General features: G+C 43.3%; 1 protein-coding gene across 3 annotated transcripts in view; it reads left to right on the forward strand.

Moving 5' to 3' along the window:
• The first annotated feature begins 10,942 nt into the window (after positions 1–10,942).
• The window catches only part of SLC2A11 (solute carrier family 2 member 11), a 49,885-nt gene continuing 41,464 nt past the window's right edge, over positions 10,943–19,363 (forward strand). Inside the window, exon 1 of one of the 3 annotated variants that reach the window (XM_073629198.1) lies at positions 10,943–11,303. In XM_073629198.1, coding sequence (XP_073485299.1) covers positions 11,259–11,303 — 45 coding nt within the window. In that variant the 5' untranslated portion in view covers positions 10,943–11,258. The remainder of the gene's footprint in view (positions 11,304–19,363) is intronic. The other 2 variants (XM_073629197.1, XM_073629199.1) reach the window with 2 other exon arrangements.

The raw sequence follows: 19,363 nt of genomic DNA on the forward strand, positions 1-19,363 counted from the left end.
CCATGGGTGTTGAGTTGTCAGTACCCACGCAGCCAGCGTAATGGTCCAGGGATATGAAACCCCTGCTCTTCTCCCCCTTCTTTATGCAGTGCTTCTGGGACAGATCAGAGTGATTCTGATTGGTTAGCGCCAGCACAGAGAATTGCTCTGATCCATCCTGGAAGTACTGCAGAAAGACGAAAAAGAAGAAGAGCTAGGGTTTAAAATCCCTGGACCACTACACCTGCTGCGTGGACACTGACAGCCCATCACTCACAGAGATAAGTACAGCAGGGATGGGGGGATGGGGAGGCAGTAAGATATTCACCTTTTCATTTTTTTTCTGAAACGGTAAACTTACACCTTAATTATTCAGTATGCTCTTCATGAATACAACATTCAGGCCACTGCCCTGCAACACCATTTGATGCATGACATACTTTATTTGACAGTGATAGGGGATTAGTAGGTGTCTGATCACATATGCCTTGAAGCAGTCCTGTGTGGCTCTGAATGTTGCACTTTGATGTGATCACGATCATTCTACATGTACATGACTGGAAGAATCTTACTGATCATGTTTTTCTCCAACAAAAGTTCCTGAATACATGATCAGCAAAATGCTTGTGAAGGGCAGGGGGGGTGTAAGATGTGCTCTCTGCCGCTCCTGACAGTTGCGTCCTCTCTCCTTCACCCCACAGCATACACACATACATTATATATATATATATATATATATATATATATATATATATATATATATATATATCTCCCTTATTTCTATCCTCTCCCTTATTACTGCACTCACCAACTCCTGCTAATTCTAAACCCACATTATTAAATAATAATGGGGCATGTCCCTTCATATTAATCCCACTCCAATATTACCTCCCTCACTCTCCTGCTTCTCCTAACTTCAAGAGATAGATCTCTAGAACCTCGGCCTCCATCATTTAACTATTCCCAATGCTCCTACCACTTACGTCTACAACAGTTCAATGCACCATTCTTAGAAATGCTTGCCCTCCTCACTACACACACACACACACACACACACACACACAATCAGGCCCCGACCCCTACAACCTTGACAACAGATGACACCAGAAATCTGAAAAAACATAGCTATTCTCTTGAATGCCTGTAGTGTAGGACGAAGTCTCAGAAAGATTTCAACCAATATAAATCTGCCCTCCAAAAATACTATTCCTACCTCCATGCTGCCAAGCAGACCTTTTTTTATTACTCTCAATAACACCCTCTTATGCAGTCCCTGTAAACTCTTCTCTACCTCCATCTCTCTACCTTGTCCTCCAGTGCCTCCACCCACTACCTCACTCACTGTCCAAGAGATCGCCAATCACTTAAAAAATAAGATTGATATAATTCGTGATGATATCTCCCCCACTTATCACTCCATGTCTAAAAGTACAATCATTACTTCCCTCATTCAACCCCACTACTATAGACAAGGTTGCTAAACTTTTTTCTAACGCCCACCTATCCACCTGTCCCCTGAACCCAGTTCCCTCTCAAATACTACGGTCACACTCTGACTCTATCCTACACTCTTTAACCCACATCTTCAGTCTCTCCCTCTCTTTTACCATCTTCCCCAACTCTCTAAAACATGCACTAGTCACCCCCCATACTTAAAAAGCCCTTGTTGGACCACATCAATCTTAACAACCTACGCCCCATCTCCTTGCTCCCCTTTTCCTCCAAATTCCTCGAGCACCTGGTCTACAACCGACTGAGCGACCAACTCACTGGAAATAACCTTCTTGATCCCCTTCAGTGAGCATTTTGCCCTTAACACCCCACAAAAATTGCTCTCCTCAAACTTACAAACAATCTACTATCAGCTAAAACCAATGGACACTATTCTGTACTCTTACTCCTGGACCTCTCTGCTGCCTTTGACACAGTGGACCACCCCCTCAAAAAAAACCTCCACTCCTTTAGTGTCTGTGACTGTACATTTCACTGGTTCTCATCCTACCTATCCCACCGCACCTTCAGCGTCACTTACAATTTTACTTCCCACTCTCCTCTTCCTTTCTCTGTCGGGGTCCCTGAGAATCTGTTCTTAGACCTCTCCTATTCTCAATGTACACCTCCTCCCTGTGTCAGCTGATAGCCTCCCATGGCTTCCAATACCATTTCTATACTGATGACACCCAAATCTATCTCTTTACTCTTCAGCTCACTCTCAGTCTCCACACGCATCACTAATTTACTAACAGATATATCAGCTTGAATGTCACATCACTTCCTCAAACTCAGTCTATCCAAAACCGTGCCCATATTAATTTTCTCCCCCACATGCCTCTACCCCTGACTTCTCTGTCAAGATCAACAGCACAACTATCAACCCATCCCTGCATGCCAGGGTGCTAGGTGTTATCCTGGACTCTGAACTATCCTTTCTGCCCCACATCCAAGCTTGCCTCAACCTTTGCAACATCTCCAAAATATGCCCCTTCCTAACCAATGAAACCACAAAGCTACTAATTCACTCCCTGGTCATCTCTCGTCTCGACTTCTGCAATTCCCTCCTCACTGGCTTACCTCTACATAGGCTATGCCCTCTTCAGTCCATTATCAATGCTGCTGCCAGACTCATCCACCTTACCAACTATTCAGTGTCTGCTACTCCTCTCTGCCACTCCCTCCATTGGCTTCCCCTCACCCAACAAATTAAATTCAAAATAATAAGAACTCAAAAAGCCATCCACAACTACATCTCTAACCTAGTCTTAAAACACCAACCTACTTGTTCTCTTCATTCCTCCCAAGACCTCCTGCTCTCTAGCTCCCTAGTCACTTCCTCCCATGCTCCCCTCCTGGACTTTTCCTGAGCCTCTCCCATCCTATGGAACTCCCTACCTCAATCTTTCCAATTGTCTCCTACTCTGTCCACTTTTAGACGATCCCTGAAAATCCTCTTCAGAGAAGCCTAGTCTACCTCTGCCTAACAACTATACTTTTATTTTCCCCATCAGCTTATCCCCCACAACTTTTACCTTTTTGTATCACTTGACCCTCCCTTTTAGATTGTGAGTTCTAACGAGCAGGGCCCTCTGATTCCCACTGTATTAAATTGTATTGTAACTGTACTGTCTGCTCTCATGTTGCGCAACCTGTTGGCTCCATGAAAATCCTCTATAATAATATTAATAGATGCCTTTGCTAAATGTGTAAAAGTGTAGTTTTATATCCTACTGTTTTTCTTTCAATACCAGAGTGCACATTTTGCATCTGATATACATACAGTTAAGCCGCGTACAGCCGTGTTGGATTTTCCGATGGGAAATGTGTGACGACAGGCTGTTGGCGGAAAATCCAACCATTTGTATGCTCCATCAGACAATTGTATTCAAATTTTCCGCTGACAAATGTTGGATGGCAGGCTTTAAAATTTTCCGCGGACAAATGTCTGTTGTCGGATTTTCCGAGCGTGTGTACACAAATCTGTCGGACAAAAGTCCAAAATACAAACACGCATGCTCGGAAGCAAGGACGAGCTAGAAGTGGTCGGTCTTGTAAACTAGCGCTCGTAATGGAGAATTACCATTCGTGACATGGCAAATTATCAAATCTCGAAATGCAGCGCACATTCTCTTCTTCTTTAATGGGATAATAATGAAGCTGCTTTGCTGGTGATATTGATGGTGTTATTGAAAACAAATTTTCAAAGGCTTTTTTTTCTTGTGATATCAAGAATAATATTATTATGCTTGTTATTTTTTTTATTTTTATTTTTTTTGGTGCAAGTTACCACAGCACCATTATCCCGTAGTTTTTAAGATCAAAAGATACAACTATGTTGATGTCTCATTAATTTTACATTGTATTTTTAAAAATGTAACTGCCTACTCCCAAACTGTCATTTGAAGTAAAACACATAGCCAAGTATTATTCTTCACAATTTATTTATTGTGCATTAAAAAAAGAAAACAAATAAAATTAGATATGCTATCTTCCAATAGAACTTAACCAAAAAGTACATTCCATGGATCCAAAAATATAGAAAATATACCAAATCAAATCATTATTCAACCAAAAAAATCAAATAAATGCCTCATGCATGTGTCCTGCTTCTTAATATAGGGGGTTAACATTGCCAAGAGTTGGTGAAAGCAGGGGTCCGTCATCCGGAGATAATTCCGAAAATCATCCGGATTATTCTCCTGGAGCTCCCGCAGCAAAATCATATGACATAGTTGGTCATGGTTAATAAAGCAACCAATTTTTGGTCCAAGAAATCCTCTTCTTCCTGTTGCTGGACTGGACTTGGGTCAAAGCAAGGCCGATAATAACACGTTATCTCCTTCAATTCCGCAACATGGCTGGTTGACGAACGGCCGTTCAGAAACAAACTGAAAAGCACGAATCAACACTCACCAAACTTCTACTAACACGAAATTAGCAGAAGGAGCACAAAGGGTGGCGCTAAAGAGCTGAAAAACCACATAGTACGTCACTACGTTCGTGTTTGTTGGGCGACAATTCCTTGCCGTTTGTATGCAAGACAAGTTCCTGGCCAATGCCCTTCGGACAAAAGTCAGCGGTTTTGTGTATGAGGCTTAAGGGGACAAAAGTAATTGGACAATTTAATCAAAAGCTGTTTCATGGCCAGGTGTGGGCTACTGCTTCGTTATTCCTTCATCAATTAAGTAGGTAAAAGGTCTGGAGTTGATTCTAAGGCCCCATACACAATATTAGATTTTCTGCAGATTTTTGTCTTCACATTTACCAAAACCATGTAGTGCAAGGGCCTGTCTGATTGCATACAAATTAAAACTCTTAAGGTTTGACCTCATATTATATGGTTTTGGTAAATCTGAAGACAAAAATCTGCAGAAAATCTAATAGTGTGTATGGGGTCTTAGTGTGGTATTTGCATTTGGAATTTATTGCTGTGAAACTACATCATGCATTCAAAGGAGCTGTCCATGCAAGTGGAACAGGCCATTGTAAGGCTTCAAAAACTAAACAAATCCATCAGATAGATAGCAGTAACATTAGGAGTGGCCAAATCAACAGTTTGGTACATTCTGAAGAAAGAAGAACACAATGGTGAGCTCAGCAACATAAAAAGGCCTGGACGTCCATGGCAGAAAACAGTGGTGGATGATCGCAGGATCCTCTCCATGGTAAAGAAAAACCCATTTACAACATCCAGACAGGAGAAGGACACTCTCCAGGAGGTGGGAGTATCATTGTCAAAGTCTAAAATCAAGAGAAGATGTCACAAGCGCAAATACAGAGGGTTCACAATAAGGTGTAAACCATTCATAAGCCTGAAGAATAGAAAAGCCAGATTAGACTTTGCCAAAAAAAACCATCTAAAAAAGCCAGACCAGTTCTGGAAAAGCACTTTTTGGACGCCTGAAACTAACATTAATCTGTACCAGAATGACAGGAAGATAAAAAAGTGTGGAGAAGGCTTGGAACAGCTCATGATCCAAAGCACACAACATAATTTGTAAAACATGGTGGAGGTAGTGCGATGGCATGGGCATCCATGGCTTCCAGTGGCACTGGGTCACTGGTGTTTATTGATGATGTAACAGAAGACAGAAGCAGCCGGATGAATTCTGCAGTATTTAGAGATATACTGTCAGCCCACATTCAGCCAAATGCAGCAAAGTTGATTGGACGGCGCTTCACAGTACATATGGACAATGATCCAAAACACACTGCAAAAGCAGCCCAGGAGCTTTTGAAGGAAAAGAAGTGGAATATTCTGCAATGGCCAAGTCAATCACCTGATCTAAACCCAACTAAGCATGCATTTCACTTGCTGAAGGCAAAACTAAAGGCAGAAAGACCCACAAACAAAGAACAACTGAAGACAGCTGCAGTTAGAGCCTGGCAAAGCATCAGAAAGGAGGAAACCCAGTCTTCGGTAATGTCCATGGGTTCCAGATTTCAGGCAGTCATTGCCAGTAAAGGATTCTCAACGCAATATTAAAAATGAACATTTTATTTATGATTATATTCATTTGTCCAATTACATTTGAGCCCATGAAAATGGGGGGGCTGTGTATAAAAATGGTTGCAGTTCCTAAAATGTGTACTTGATATTCATGTTCAACCCCTTGAATGAAAGCTGGAAGTCTGCACTTCCAATTCATTTGGATTGTTTCATTGTAATTTTATTCTGGTGGCACACAGAGCCAAAAGTATGAAAATTGTGCCTGTGTCCAAATATATATGGACCTAACTGTATGTTTACACTCATAAGAGCATATAATGCATGTCCTCAGAAGTGGATTTTTTTATTTTTCTGTTACAGCTCTGAATACAGTGTATGCTTATGCAGCTGTGAAAAAAACAATACACCTGTATTCAGATCTGTAAACAAAAACACTTTTAAATGTGTGTGTGTGTGTTTTTTTTTTTTACACCTGTGTGCATGAGGCTCCCTGCTAATTGGAGCAGACCCCGCTCCATGTGGAAGAGCCCTAAGGGATCCCGTGTGTCTCTGAATGTTGCAGTTCGATGTAATCACTGTTCTATTACAATAAATTGGGCTTTCATTGGAAGAATGATGGTGTATTGACAACATATTTTAACAACTTGCTGACTGCCCTTCAGCAGTTTTACTGCTACAGTGTGGCAGCTGTGCGCCGGATCACATATACAGTTGTGCTCATAAGTTTACATACCCTGGCAGAATTATGATTTCTTGGTAATTTTTCAGAGAATATGAATGATAAGACAAAATCTTTTCTTTCACTCATGGTTAGTGTTTGGCTGAAGCCATCAATCAACTGTGTTTACGCTTTTTAAATCATAATGGCAACAGAAACTACCCAAATGACCCTGATCAAAAGTTTACATACCCCAGATCTTAATACCGTGTATTGCCCCCTTTAACATCAATGACAGCTTGAAATCTTTTGGGGTATTTGTGGATGAGGCTCTTTATCTTCTCAGATGGTAAAGTTGCCCATTCCTCTTGGCAAAAAGCCTCCAGTTCATGTAAATTCTTGGGCTGTCTTGCATGAACTGCATGTTTGAGATCTCCCCAGAGTGGCTCAATGATATTGAGGTCAGGAGACTGAGATGGCCACTCCAGAACCTTCACTTTCTTCTGCTGTAGCCAATGACAGATCGACTTGGCCTTGTGTTTTGGATCATTGTCATGTTGGAATGTTTAAGTACGTCCTATGCACAACTTCCTGGCTGATGAATGCAAATGTTTCTCCAGTATTTTTTGATAACAGACTGCATTCATCTTGCCAAGAATTTTGATCAAATTTCCTGTGCCTTTGTAGCTCACACATCCTCAAAACATCAGCAATCCGCCTCCGTACCTTTCATCATAGGCCTTGTTGACTCCTCTCCAAATGTAACGTTTATGGTTGTGGCCAAAAGCTCAATTTTGGTCTCATCACTCCAAATGACTCTGTCAGAAAGTTTGAGGCTTGTCTCTGTGCTGTTTGGCGTATTGTAAGCGGGATACTTTGTGGCATTTGCGTAGTAATGGCTTTCTGCTGGTGACTCGACCATGCAGCTCATCTTTCTTCAAGTGCCTCCTTATTGTGCATCTTGAAACAGCCACACCACATGTTTTCAGAGAGTCCTGTATTTCCCCTGAAGTTATTTGTGGGTTTTTCTTTGCATCCCAAACAATTTTCCTGGCAGTTGTGGCTGAAATTTTAGTTGGTCTACCTGACCGTGGTTTGGTTTCAACAGAACCCCTCATTTTCCACTTCTTCATTAGAGTTTGAACACTGCTGATTGGCATTCCCAATTCCTTGGATATCTTTTTATATCCCTTTCCTGTTTTATACAGTTCAACTACCTTTTCCCGCAGATCCTTTGACAATTCTTTTGCTTTCCCCATGACTCAGAATCCACCCGCCCCAGTGTGAAAGTAGCCTTATAAGCACAACTGTATATATGTGATTACGCAATCTACCTGAAGGGGGAGCGCACGCGTTGCTTCTGCTGTGATTATTCACTCGATGTCTGCCGGTACCCGCCAAGTGTCAGGCAGAGGCTCAGACTGAAGCTTTGCCTGTGTAAAAAAGGCAGAGTTTCGTTCTGACGGGGAAGGGATGGATTCTGTGTTCCTGTAAAGCAGAGACTCAAATCCATCTCTGCCCTTAGTAAAAGCAGCATACATGGTAAACTGGCTATGCACACATGAACCTTTTGATCGCCCTAGATGTGTAACCCCCTCCCAGCCAGTGTCATTAGTACAGGGACTGCATATTTTTAGCACTAGTATCACCCGCAAAGTGTCAGTTACTGTCCGATTGTCTGCCGCAATATCGCAGTCCTGCTTTAAGTCGCTGATCGCCGCCATTGCTAATATAATAGAAAATACACAAAAATTCCAATATATATCCCATAGTTTGTAGACGCTATAATGTTTGCGAAAACCAATCAATATACAGGAATTGCGATTTTTTTTTTACCAAAAACATGTAGCAGAATACATATTTGCCTAAATTGATGAAGAAATCAGATTTTTTTAATGTGTGGGAAAAAAATTACATAAATTTTATTTGGGTACAACGTTGCACGACCATGCAATTGTCAGTTAACCACTTCAGCCCCGGAAGGTTTTACCCCCTTAATGACCAGGCCATTTTTTGCGATACGGCAATACGATGCGATGCTGACAATTGCGTGGTCATGCGACGTTGTACCCAAACAAAATTTATGTCCTTTTTCCCCACAAATAAAGTTTTTTCTTTGGTGGAATTTGATCACCTCTGCGGTTTTTATTTTTTTGTGCTATAAACAAAAAAAGACCAACAATTTTGAAAAAAAAAAAAAAAAAAAATATTTTTTACTTTTTGCTATAATAAATATCCAAAAAAAAAAAATTTCTTCATCAGTTTAGGCCAATATGTATTCTTCTACATATTTTTGGTAAAAAAATAGCAATAAGCGTATATTGACTGGTTTGCGCAAACGTTATAGCCTCTACATTTATGGCATTTTTATTTATTTATTTATTTACTGGTAATGGCAGTGATCAGCGATTTTTAGCAGGACTGCGACATTGCGGCGGACAGATCGGACACTTTTTTGAGACCAGTGACATTTATAGAGTGATCAGTGCTATAAAAATGCACTGATTACTGTATAAATGACACTGGCAGGGAAGGGGTTAAATGTGTTCCCTGGGAGGTGTTTATAACTGTAGGGGGAGCGGACTGACAGGGAGTACAGAGAGTTAAGCCTTGTACACACGGTCAGATTATTGGATGAATTTGTCAGTTTTTTGTTTGATGCTATTCTCAAATCGAAAGTGAAGAGGGTGTACTCAGCATCAGAAAATTTTCTGACGACAGAATTCAACATCAGAAGTGACGTAATGTGTTGAATTGTTTTGTATGTGTTCTTTCATTTCTGAGCATGCGTAGTCTTGCTGTTCAGATTTTTTTTTTTGTCAGAAAACCGTACTGATGAAAAGAAAATGGGAAGTTGTGGTCACATCAGACAAAAATTTTCAAGCCTCCACATCCAGTTTTTGTCTGCTGAAAATTCGTAACCGGCTGTCAAAGGCAGCATACTAACGATCAGAAAGTCGGCAGATCATTCATCAGACGAAGTTTATCTTCGGATTTTCTGACCGTGTGTATGGGCCTATAGTTGTTCCTAATCACTAGGAACAGATGATCTCTCTCTACTCCCGTCTCACAGGGATCTGTCAATGTAAACAGGGAAGTACTGGCTCTCTGTAGAGAGATCGCGGGTGGCCGGCGGACATCACGGCCGTCGGCCACGTGCATCGGCTCACGTGCGCGCATACTGTATATTTTGCAAGCAGCAACATAAACCTATAGCGATTTGCGCAATAGAGCCGACCTTCCGCCGTATAACTACGGCGGCTGATCGGCAAGTGGTTAACCACTTCAGCCCCAAACCATTTGGCTGGCCAAAGACCAGAGCACTTTTTGCGATTCGGCACTGCGTCACTTTAACTGACAATTGCGCGGTCGTGCGTTGTGGCTCCCAAACAAAATCGTTTTTTTTTTTACCACAAATAGAGCTTTCTTTTGGTGGTATTTGATCATCTCTGCAGTTTTCATTTTTTGCGCTATAAACAAAAAACGCAATATTTTTTACTCTTTGCTATAATAAATCTCCCCAGAAAATATATAAAAAAACTGTTTTTTTTCCTCAGTTTAGGCAGATATGTATTCTTCTACATATTTTTGGTAAAAAAAAAATAAAAATAAGCGTTTATTGATTGGTTTACGTAAAAATTATAGTGTCTACAAAATAGGGGATAGTTTTATGGCATTTTTATTAATTTTTTGTTTTTTTTTACTAGTAATGGCGGCGATCAGCCATTTTTATTGTGACTGCGACATTATGGCAGACACATCGGACACTTTTGGCGCTATATTGGGACCATTCACATTTATACAGCGATCAGTGCGATTAAAAATGCATTGATTACTGTGTAAATGTGACTGGCAGTGGAGGGGTTAACCAGGAGGGGGCGCTGCAGGGGTTAAGTGTGTCCTAGGGATGTGTTCTAACTGTAGGGGGGCTGGGTTACGTGTGACACAACACTGATCACCGCTCCCGATCACAGAGAGCGGTGATCAGTGTCCTGCCACTAGGCAGAACTGGGAGATGCTTGTTTACATCAGCATTTCCCCGTTCTTCCTCTCCGTGAGACGATCGCGGGTATCCCCGTGGATATTGAGTTTGCGGGACCCGCCATCACACTCACGGAGCTCGCGGCAGGCACGCGCGCCCACAATGCCGCGTCTTAAAGAGGAAGTAAACCCTGATGGGTTTTACTTCCTCTTTTGCTCGCTGCTGCAGCCTGCAAATGAAAAGCATAATGGGCTTGTATGCATCACATACTAGCCCATTATGTGCCTCTTACCTGCAAAAAAAATCCAGCGATGTCCCCTGTGTAGGCTGCGTCAATCTTCTGGCCCCTCTTCCTTCCGGGCCGCGGACTCCGACTCTCTGATTCACCAGAGCCGCGTGACGTCACTCCCGCACGGGAATATACCTTCAAAGGACAATGAGACTGAGCCTGGGCAGGCGCTCTCCCTGCTTGAGGACATAGCTGGCCACATTTACATATAGTAAAATGAGTATCATTCACCTCCAGCATAACGAGGGAAGGGGCTGGCTCTCTCTGTAAGGAGCTGTGCACTGTCTGCAGGATGTAGAGGAGCTCACTGTACACGCCGCCGCCAGTCACACACACTATGCAGCCTCGGTGAGCGGGTCCTTCACAGAAATCCTTCCTTCCATCGCTCACACACACACCACTGCGGATGGAGGATGACGAGGACAAGCCCAGAGTACAAGAACACTGCCAGGTAAATATGACCCTCTGGTAAGGGCACCGCAGACGCCTGTACGTCGTGACGTTGTGGTGCTGAATTTGGACGTACACATGGTAGGAATGGAATGTGCGGTGTCAGTGTGTGGTGGCATATCATCCTCCTAGATATAAAGCGCACGTTCTATTTGTACAACATAGCTTTCCAGGCTGTGACATTTAGTCTGGGGTCCATTTCATATACCTACACTGGAAATATGCATGCCAACCCATACTTGTGAAGGACAGTACAGTAGGTGTAGTAGGGGCGCAGTGGCTGCCTGTCCACGGGCGCTGCCCCCTCTATCCAGGGCTGCCACATCCTAGTTATTACTCTATGATCCACGGACCCTACCCCGTATTCATGTGTCGGGCCCCTTTCAGGACACCGGGCGCTTGAATTACAGCGATGGTGTCGTTTTGAAGCACCTGATTAATAGGCTTCTAAATAGGGTGGGCTTGCGGCGCAGAGCATTGCGCCATGAGCCCACCCAGGTGTTACAACAGCAAATGAACACTGATCCTCCTCCCGGCCAATCGGGAACAGTCAGCCAGTCGGATACCCTTCACCCGATTGGCTGAAAGGACGGGCGATCCTATTGGACGCCTAGGAGGAAGGGAGGAGACGCACGATGGAAGCAAGGAGGAGTAGACACAGGAGCTGCTGCCCGATGCCAGCCGCAGCTTGATGTCCGCTGATGCCCGATCCCCACCGCTGCCCGATGTGCCCACCACCTAGATGGGGTAAGTGCCAGTGGACTGGCAGATAGCAAGGGGGGGTTTGCCGCCCCCCCAAAACAAAAAAACTACCAGCCGCCACTGGTAGGGGGGCTTTTCCACTTCCAGATACTTCCTCCCCCTTCCCTATGGCCATGGCTGCAGTTAGAGATCACGGGGGCCCCGAACAGCCTACCTGCCAGGCCACCCCCTCCTTCCCTGAAAATATCAAATGCTATGCTTCGCAGCCATGGCATAAATCATACCCTCATCAATCAAGACCCATACAATTGAATAGTGCTGTTCTACAAGTGCCCCACAACCACATGCAATGCAAGCCGTTTCGGTGCACTAGTGCGGGGTTAAAGCAGTCAGTGACATTTCTGAAGATGCTCTCTGATGAGCGATCAAAATGCCGACTGCTCTTCAGAGAGCACAGCACATTTTAACAAGTCCTTCATTTTTTTTTTAATAACTTTTTTTCAAATTTTACATTTATTTTATTTATTTTTTTTATCTAAACAGACTCCTGATGTGATGTCTCATGATGTCTCATCCAGATAGATGCCTCATCCACACCCAGCTAGCAAGCAATTGTGCTGCAAGTTTGAAAATCACTTGCTAAGCTATTGCTAGACTGGTCAGGCTTCACAATTTTGTTGCACAATTGCAGCAAGTCCACATTGCATGACTCCAGATCAACTTTCTGCAAGTCTGCTGCAAGTTCTGGTTCAGTTATGTTGTGCAATAGTCATCCCACCACATGAGGTCACTGTGACTTGCAGAGCTCTTTCTGTAGACTCACCACTACAACTTTGCTCTTGCTAGAGACTTGCCACGCAAATGTGCTACAAATTGGAAAAGTGTACAATTTGCCAGTAAAAATTTGCCAGCTGACACGTACAATTCAACAGGGCTAAATTTGTGGCAAGCTAAACTGGCTATCTGGGGAAATGGATTGAGGATATACTGTAGATTCATCAGTCCCTTTCTCTGCAGCCTCAGTTGCAAAAATAAATGAATAGGCAGCACTCTGAGGCTTCCCGTTCATTCTAAAAACGATATTTAATATGCTTCCGTAATGAATGGACACAGGAGCGATTGGTACAGATTGCTCACTGTGTTCATTAACAAAAGAAAGGGGCTGCTAAATATGTCATATGCCACTCTCCATCCCGAAACAACCCCTTATGTGCCCTCAGCAGCCAGTGGGAGAGGAGGGAAGCTGGTAGCGCTGTGGGGGGAGGGGAGCCTGACAGCTAGTGGAAAGGGGCGCAGATCCTAGAACCGATTCCCCTTCAGTACAGCCAGAGGGAGAAAGAGGAGTATAAGTCAGAAGTGCTGCAGGGGATCCAAAAGAATCACAAGTGTCAGCAATAAGGCAGTACAGCTGGCTCTTGCTCAGCAGGTGCCTGGGCCCCCATTTTACACTGATGAGGCCCAGTACAGGAGTGCCGGCTGTACTGCCCTATCAGCAGCCCTGGCTATGACCACAGTGGAGCAGCTGTCTCTCACAAACCCTACAAGGCCTGAGCACTGCACTGTACAGGGCTAGGGCCTGTGGTAGTTCTGACCAGCTGTATGTTCATGACCCAGGTTGGGTTCACATGTCTTTCCACGTGCAATGTTATGCAGATCGTTCACCTTTTCATTACACTTTTATGTGCACAGTCATGCATTCTACACTACTTTTTTGGGTTCATTTCAACCAATGAAATGCTGCTCCTGTAATATTTTCTTCTACTGTATGGTCCTATGGCTGCACCATCTTTAATGCATTTTTTAGAGTGTGCCCTCCAAATATCTTGTTTGTATATTGTATGGATTCTGACCAAATCCTTTTGAGTGCTGAGCACCTCACTACATAACATAAGTTCCTTTAATTAGTGTCCACTTGTGTCATGGGTGGAGACGTTATGATTCTCCCATTTAGAAGAGTGCAATGCTCTCATGGTTCAGAGATGCAGGTTCTCCCACTCCATGGATAGTGTAGGACCCACTGATTATGGGGTACTTTGTCGCAGTAAGTGGGCTTAGCACCATATAGCAATATGGTGTGACCAAATCCCCATATTTTTTGAAAATGTTTTTCTAGAAATGCTTAGGTGTTTTAAACTAGCCTTGCTTGAGGTAAATGTCTTTTTTGTATGTGTGCGCTGTAATATTTTCTTCTCGTTCTGATACAACGTCATATGACGGCAGTGTTGCCAACCGTCCGTTAATTTATGGGCAGCCCATAAATTTCAGCCAGTTTTCGGGCCGCCCGTAAGTGTCCGTTACGAGCAACTGTGCCCGTAAATAAGATGGCTGCTGGCCTCAGCGCAACTGTACATGCGCCATTCTGAAGCCAGCCGAGCTCGGGAAATCTCGTACATGCTCGGCAGGGCGGGCGCATGCGCAGTGAAGTGATGGCGCTGCCTGGCGCCATTTTTGAATGTCAGGCGCCCCGCTCCGATCTTGTTCATCTCGCCAGTCGCCACAGTGACAGCAGAGGAGGAGGTCGGTCTGTCTCTGCCTGGAAATGATGGAGCCTTTGAGGAGTCAGGGATTCCCATCACAGCACTGTGCCCCTACCTGCACCATCAGCCGAGTGGGTAGAGCGGAGGGGACTTCATGGTGGAGACAGTAAGTGGCTGGCAGACTATTATGCTGTCTGAGGATTAAATACCGAAATTTGCACTTAAAACTGCAATTTTGGAACTTTTTGAAATGCCAGTAAAAACGTGGCTGTGCCAGTAAATTTTGGGTGTTGTGTCAGTAAATTTCACCTTGGTAGGTTGGCAGCACTGTATGACAGTGTCCCAGAACGGGCGCTCTCACAAAGACCCCGATCTCTGTAAAGAGCCGCGTCAGCGGCTCTTTAACTATGTGATCAGCTGTGTCCAATCACAGCCCGTCACATGTAAACACAGAGATTCCGGTAATCGGCGCTCCTCGCCCGTCACTGACAGAGTGTGTGGCGAGGAGAGCCGATCAGCGGCATCTCCTCGCAGGGGGACATCTACACATGTAATCAGGGCATTGATCATCAGTGCCCTGATTACAATATAGCACCAACAGTGTCACCAATCAGTGCCCACCAGTGCCAGCAATCAGTGCCCATCACTGCCCACAAGTGCTACCAGTCAGTGCCCATTAGTGATGCCAGTCAGTGCTGGCTATCAGTGCTGCCCATCAATGCCCATCACTGCTGTCCATCAATGCCAATCAATGTCGGCCATCAGTGCCACCCATCAATGCCTATCCGTGCCGCCTATCAGCACCTATCAGTGCCACCTATTAGTGCCACCTATCAGTGCCCATAAGTGCGGCATATTAGTGCCTGCTCATCAGTGCCCCCTCATCAATGCCCATAAGTGCCACCTCATCAATGCCCACCAGTTCAGCCTATCAGTGCCGCCTCATCAGTGGACATCAATGAAGGAGAAAAATTGCTTTTGGTCTCTTTTTTTTTTTTTTTAAATAAAAAAAACCCAGCAGTGATGAAATCACACCAAAAGAAAGCTCTATTTGTGTGAAGAAAATGAAGAAAAATTCATCTGGGTACAGTGTAGCATGACCGTGCAATTGTCATTCAAAGTGCGACAGCGCTGAAAGCTGAAAAATGGCCTAGGCAGGAAGGGGGTGTAAGTGCCCTGTAGGCAAGGGGTTAAGCAGATACAGCAACAGTTTTTTTCCCTCTTGGGATACATTTTTTACATAAATAAAAGCTGATCATTTTAGGCAGTGTTAAATTGTTTGTATGAACTCTCTAACTGCCACTTTTACTGGACAGCTTGGTCAGTTACAGGAAGCTGAAAAATAACAGCCTCCATGGCTGGATCACAAGGTGTAATTAAAACCTAAAAATAAAACTAAAGCAGCCATCACATCTACTAACCATAACCTAACCTGTGATGCTACCTCATATAAAGTGCTTCAGGTGTCCCCACATAAACTGACACTCACCAGAAAATGTTGACCTACTATTTCTAGATAGGTCACACTGCAATTGTGGGGCAACCCCTGTGTATTTCCTTCACCATTCACACTTCATCCTGTTTTTCATGTACTGCACCTCTTCTTAGGAGAAAAGATACCAGGGAAGAGGTCTCACAGCGTAAAACCGTGGTGTATGGTGTATGCAACCTAGTGTAAAACCGTTAAGTTTATAAAAAATGTAAAAAAAAAAAAAAAAAACAAGGTATTTTACTCGTAACAATGCCAAACAACCGGCACTAGGTGTATGCAACTGGCCTAAGGGGGAAGTTGGCCGCCGCAGCTCTGATCCTGGAAACGGCAAGCGTTCCAGTGACCGCATGTGATGTCACCGGAAGTGGCGTAAGCCCGTAAACCACACCTCAGCGCGTTTTGTCCTGATTGATCGTCATCAGCTTTCTGAAGACATCCAATCAGACGTCACATCCGGTTGCTGGAACGCACACCATTTCTGAGATCAGAGCGGCACTGGCCATCTTCCCCTTAGACCAGTTGTATATCTAGAAATAGTAGGTCGACATTTTCTAGTGAGTGTCAGTCCATGTGGGGACACCTGAAGCACTTTGGAGCGGAGCACTATATATTTCCATAAGAGGATGAGCACTTTATATTGAGAGCACCGCTATATTAGGACTTTGTACTGGTCTTTTTGTTTCTTTACACCACAGTATATTTATGTTATACGTCATAAGGGTGAATATATTTTTTAAGGTTAATTTATATGAGGTAGCAGTGCGGTTTGCATTACACTTATATGGTTGTTATTTGTGTTTTTCAGTACATAGGGCTAACTGCGTCAGCTACAAATATTTGTGATAAATTATCATTTATATTTTCTTCACTTGCTCTATTAGGTACAGAGCAATAGTTCTCACATTGCACCACATCGAATAGTTGGTCAGCTACAATATAATACATTTTTGTTTTTGGGTTTAATACCGCTTTAATACTACTTAAAGTATTAAAATCATTAAATCTGAAGAACAATGACATAATCTGTATTCCTCTAATGAGTTTTCTTTGAAGTGCTGCCTCATGCCGCACTGACTATTGGAATGTTTCCAGAGTTACATCATTCCAGTGATTTTTTTTTTTTTTAGCTCATTGTCAAGATTAATATCTGTCAAACCTACCTCTCAATACATAAATTAGTACTATCATGTAACTATACAATGAAAATTGAATGGAATAGCTAATACACCATGTAAGCCTAGCCTGGCATCTACAATTTACTTTTCGGTTTGGACAATGGAATCTGTTCTCCCATCAGGGTTATTGTAGTCTGTTAATCTTTTTACCTAACTACAGTGGCTCCATTTCAATTTTTCACACTAAGCTTCTATTCTGGTTAAACCTATTACCAGGGTCATGGGAAATACATTTTCATAGACTTAGTAATGAAATGATTGTATATACTGTGCATTTGTATCTTTTTCTTGTTAAGAAAATAGCTGTCATAATATATATAACCTTAAATATGTTTAAAAGTAAACATACATATTTCATAATTTATTTTGTTTTAAACTTGACTCATTGTTTTGTTAGTTGACTACATTCTGGGTAGTCTGGTTATTCGAGGTCAAAATGAACAAATATGGCATTTTTATTGTGACTATACTGTAGTTTCTTTACCTTGAGGGACATAGAAATTTACAGACTGTTGGGTTATTCTGCTGCCTACAGGGGGATTTGGATACTGGTAAACAAAAAAAAACCATGCAAGTCCACTATAATCCCTCCTACCCCCAGCATACTTTAATTTTTTGCTAGTGTCCAGGAGAATGGATGTGTTTCTCTGCTGAGCAATGTCTACATTGTTTTGCTAGTTTTCCCTTAACGTCTTTCAAGACAGCACCTGAGAGAGTGACTCCACACACCGGGAAACACCAACTCCACCAAACAGCTCGTCAGTTTTTGTGTTTCCTCCGGCAGGGGAACACCTGGTAGGGAGCCAGGGGCTCTTAGGTGCTGTCAAGATCACCTTTTTACCTTTTTGCTTGAGGGCAGGTCCTCCTATTCCAGACCAGGAAGGGATGGTGGGTGGGCTTCTTCTCCCCCTTCTGTGCTCAGGGAGAGCCGGTACTGGGGATGGGTGCCGCTCCTAGGCAGCCGTTTTATTTTTTTTTCAGCTCACCAGCCTTTTTTTTATGTGCCAATTTTTTCCCAGATTTTCCAGATTTGCAAGGCTGCTACCTGGTCTTCTGTTTACATGTTTCCATGTTTTCCATGTTTTACCAGGTGAATGTTCAGGGCTCTTCTATTGCCGGTATATGATCTTTCAGTTTGCCCTTTGAGCTGCAGCCAGTTCCCAGTTATGTTTTTTGTAGGCCTGTTAGTGCTTTGTTGCTGTTGCCAACCCCTTAGTTGGACTGCTTTTGGATGTCCCAACAGTCAGTGAATCCTTGTCTCCATCAACGAAATCTAAAGTAAATTAGATCTTTGTACTTCCAGTCAAATACACTAGTTAATTGGGGGACAAAGGTCCCACCTGTCTATGTCTGTGGTCATGCTCTTGGTACTACTTTTCCTCAAAACTAAGCTATGCTGAAAGTAGAAGTTTTATCGGTCTGGTGCTATTTTTTGGTTTGCTAGTGTCCAATTCCTACTGTGGGTGGCAGTGTAACTCAACAGCCTACAAATTCCTGTGTCCCTCAGTGGACTGCAGGAAATAGAAGTACAAAATGCCAATTAATATGGATGGTTGGCAAATGCTTTTAAGGGAGTTCACTGCTTTTTGAATTGTGATACCATTTTCTGCCTAGGACTATGACTGCAAAATACAGAAATATATGGCAGAGTTATTGGCATTTATCTAAGCCTGTGCTAACCAAGTATGCCCAGCAAGGGGATGAAGTGCAATAAGGGCCTATATTGAGAGGCGGTTGTTTGCTTCAAATCAGTTTGCTTCAAACATGTTTTCCATTTCCATAAAAGTCTATTGGAATGCAAAACCCACTTGAAGCAGGTCAGAAGGGCATCAACTGCAGAAGGACTGCAGAAGGACATCAACTGCAGATTTTGATGCTAACTCTCAGAAATGTCTCAAACTGATGCTAGAACACAACTGATGCTAGAACACAAGTCCAGACAAGTCAGGCACTGAACATGCTTATAGGCTTGACCTCTACCATTAAGCCCAATGTAGGTGAAACATGTCAGAGGGGTATGACCGATGGATGGGGATTTGGGCTAAAGCCAGTTGTTCATTTACTTCACACCAGTGTTCAATACAGTGTGTGGTGATACATGTTTGCTATATTGCGATACATAGAGCGAGATGTGCTCTGTCTCTGCCAGCACCTGAATACAAAGAGTAAACCTGGGAGACTGATACTGCGGGCTTGAAGCGACACTGATCAGTTA

Source organism: Aquarana catesbeiana, linkage group LG01 (genome assembly GCF_042186555.1).
Source record: "Aquarana catesbeiana isolate 2022-GZ linkage group LG01, ASM4218655v1, whole genome shotgun sequence".
NCBI lineage: Eukaryota > Metazoa > Chordata > Amphibia > Anura > Ranidae > Aquarana > Aquarana catesbeiana.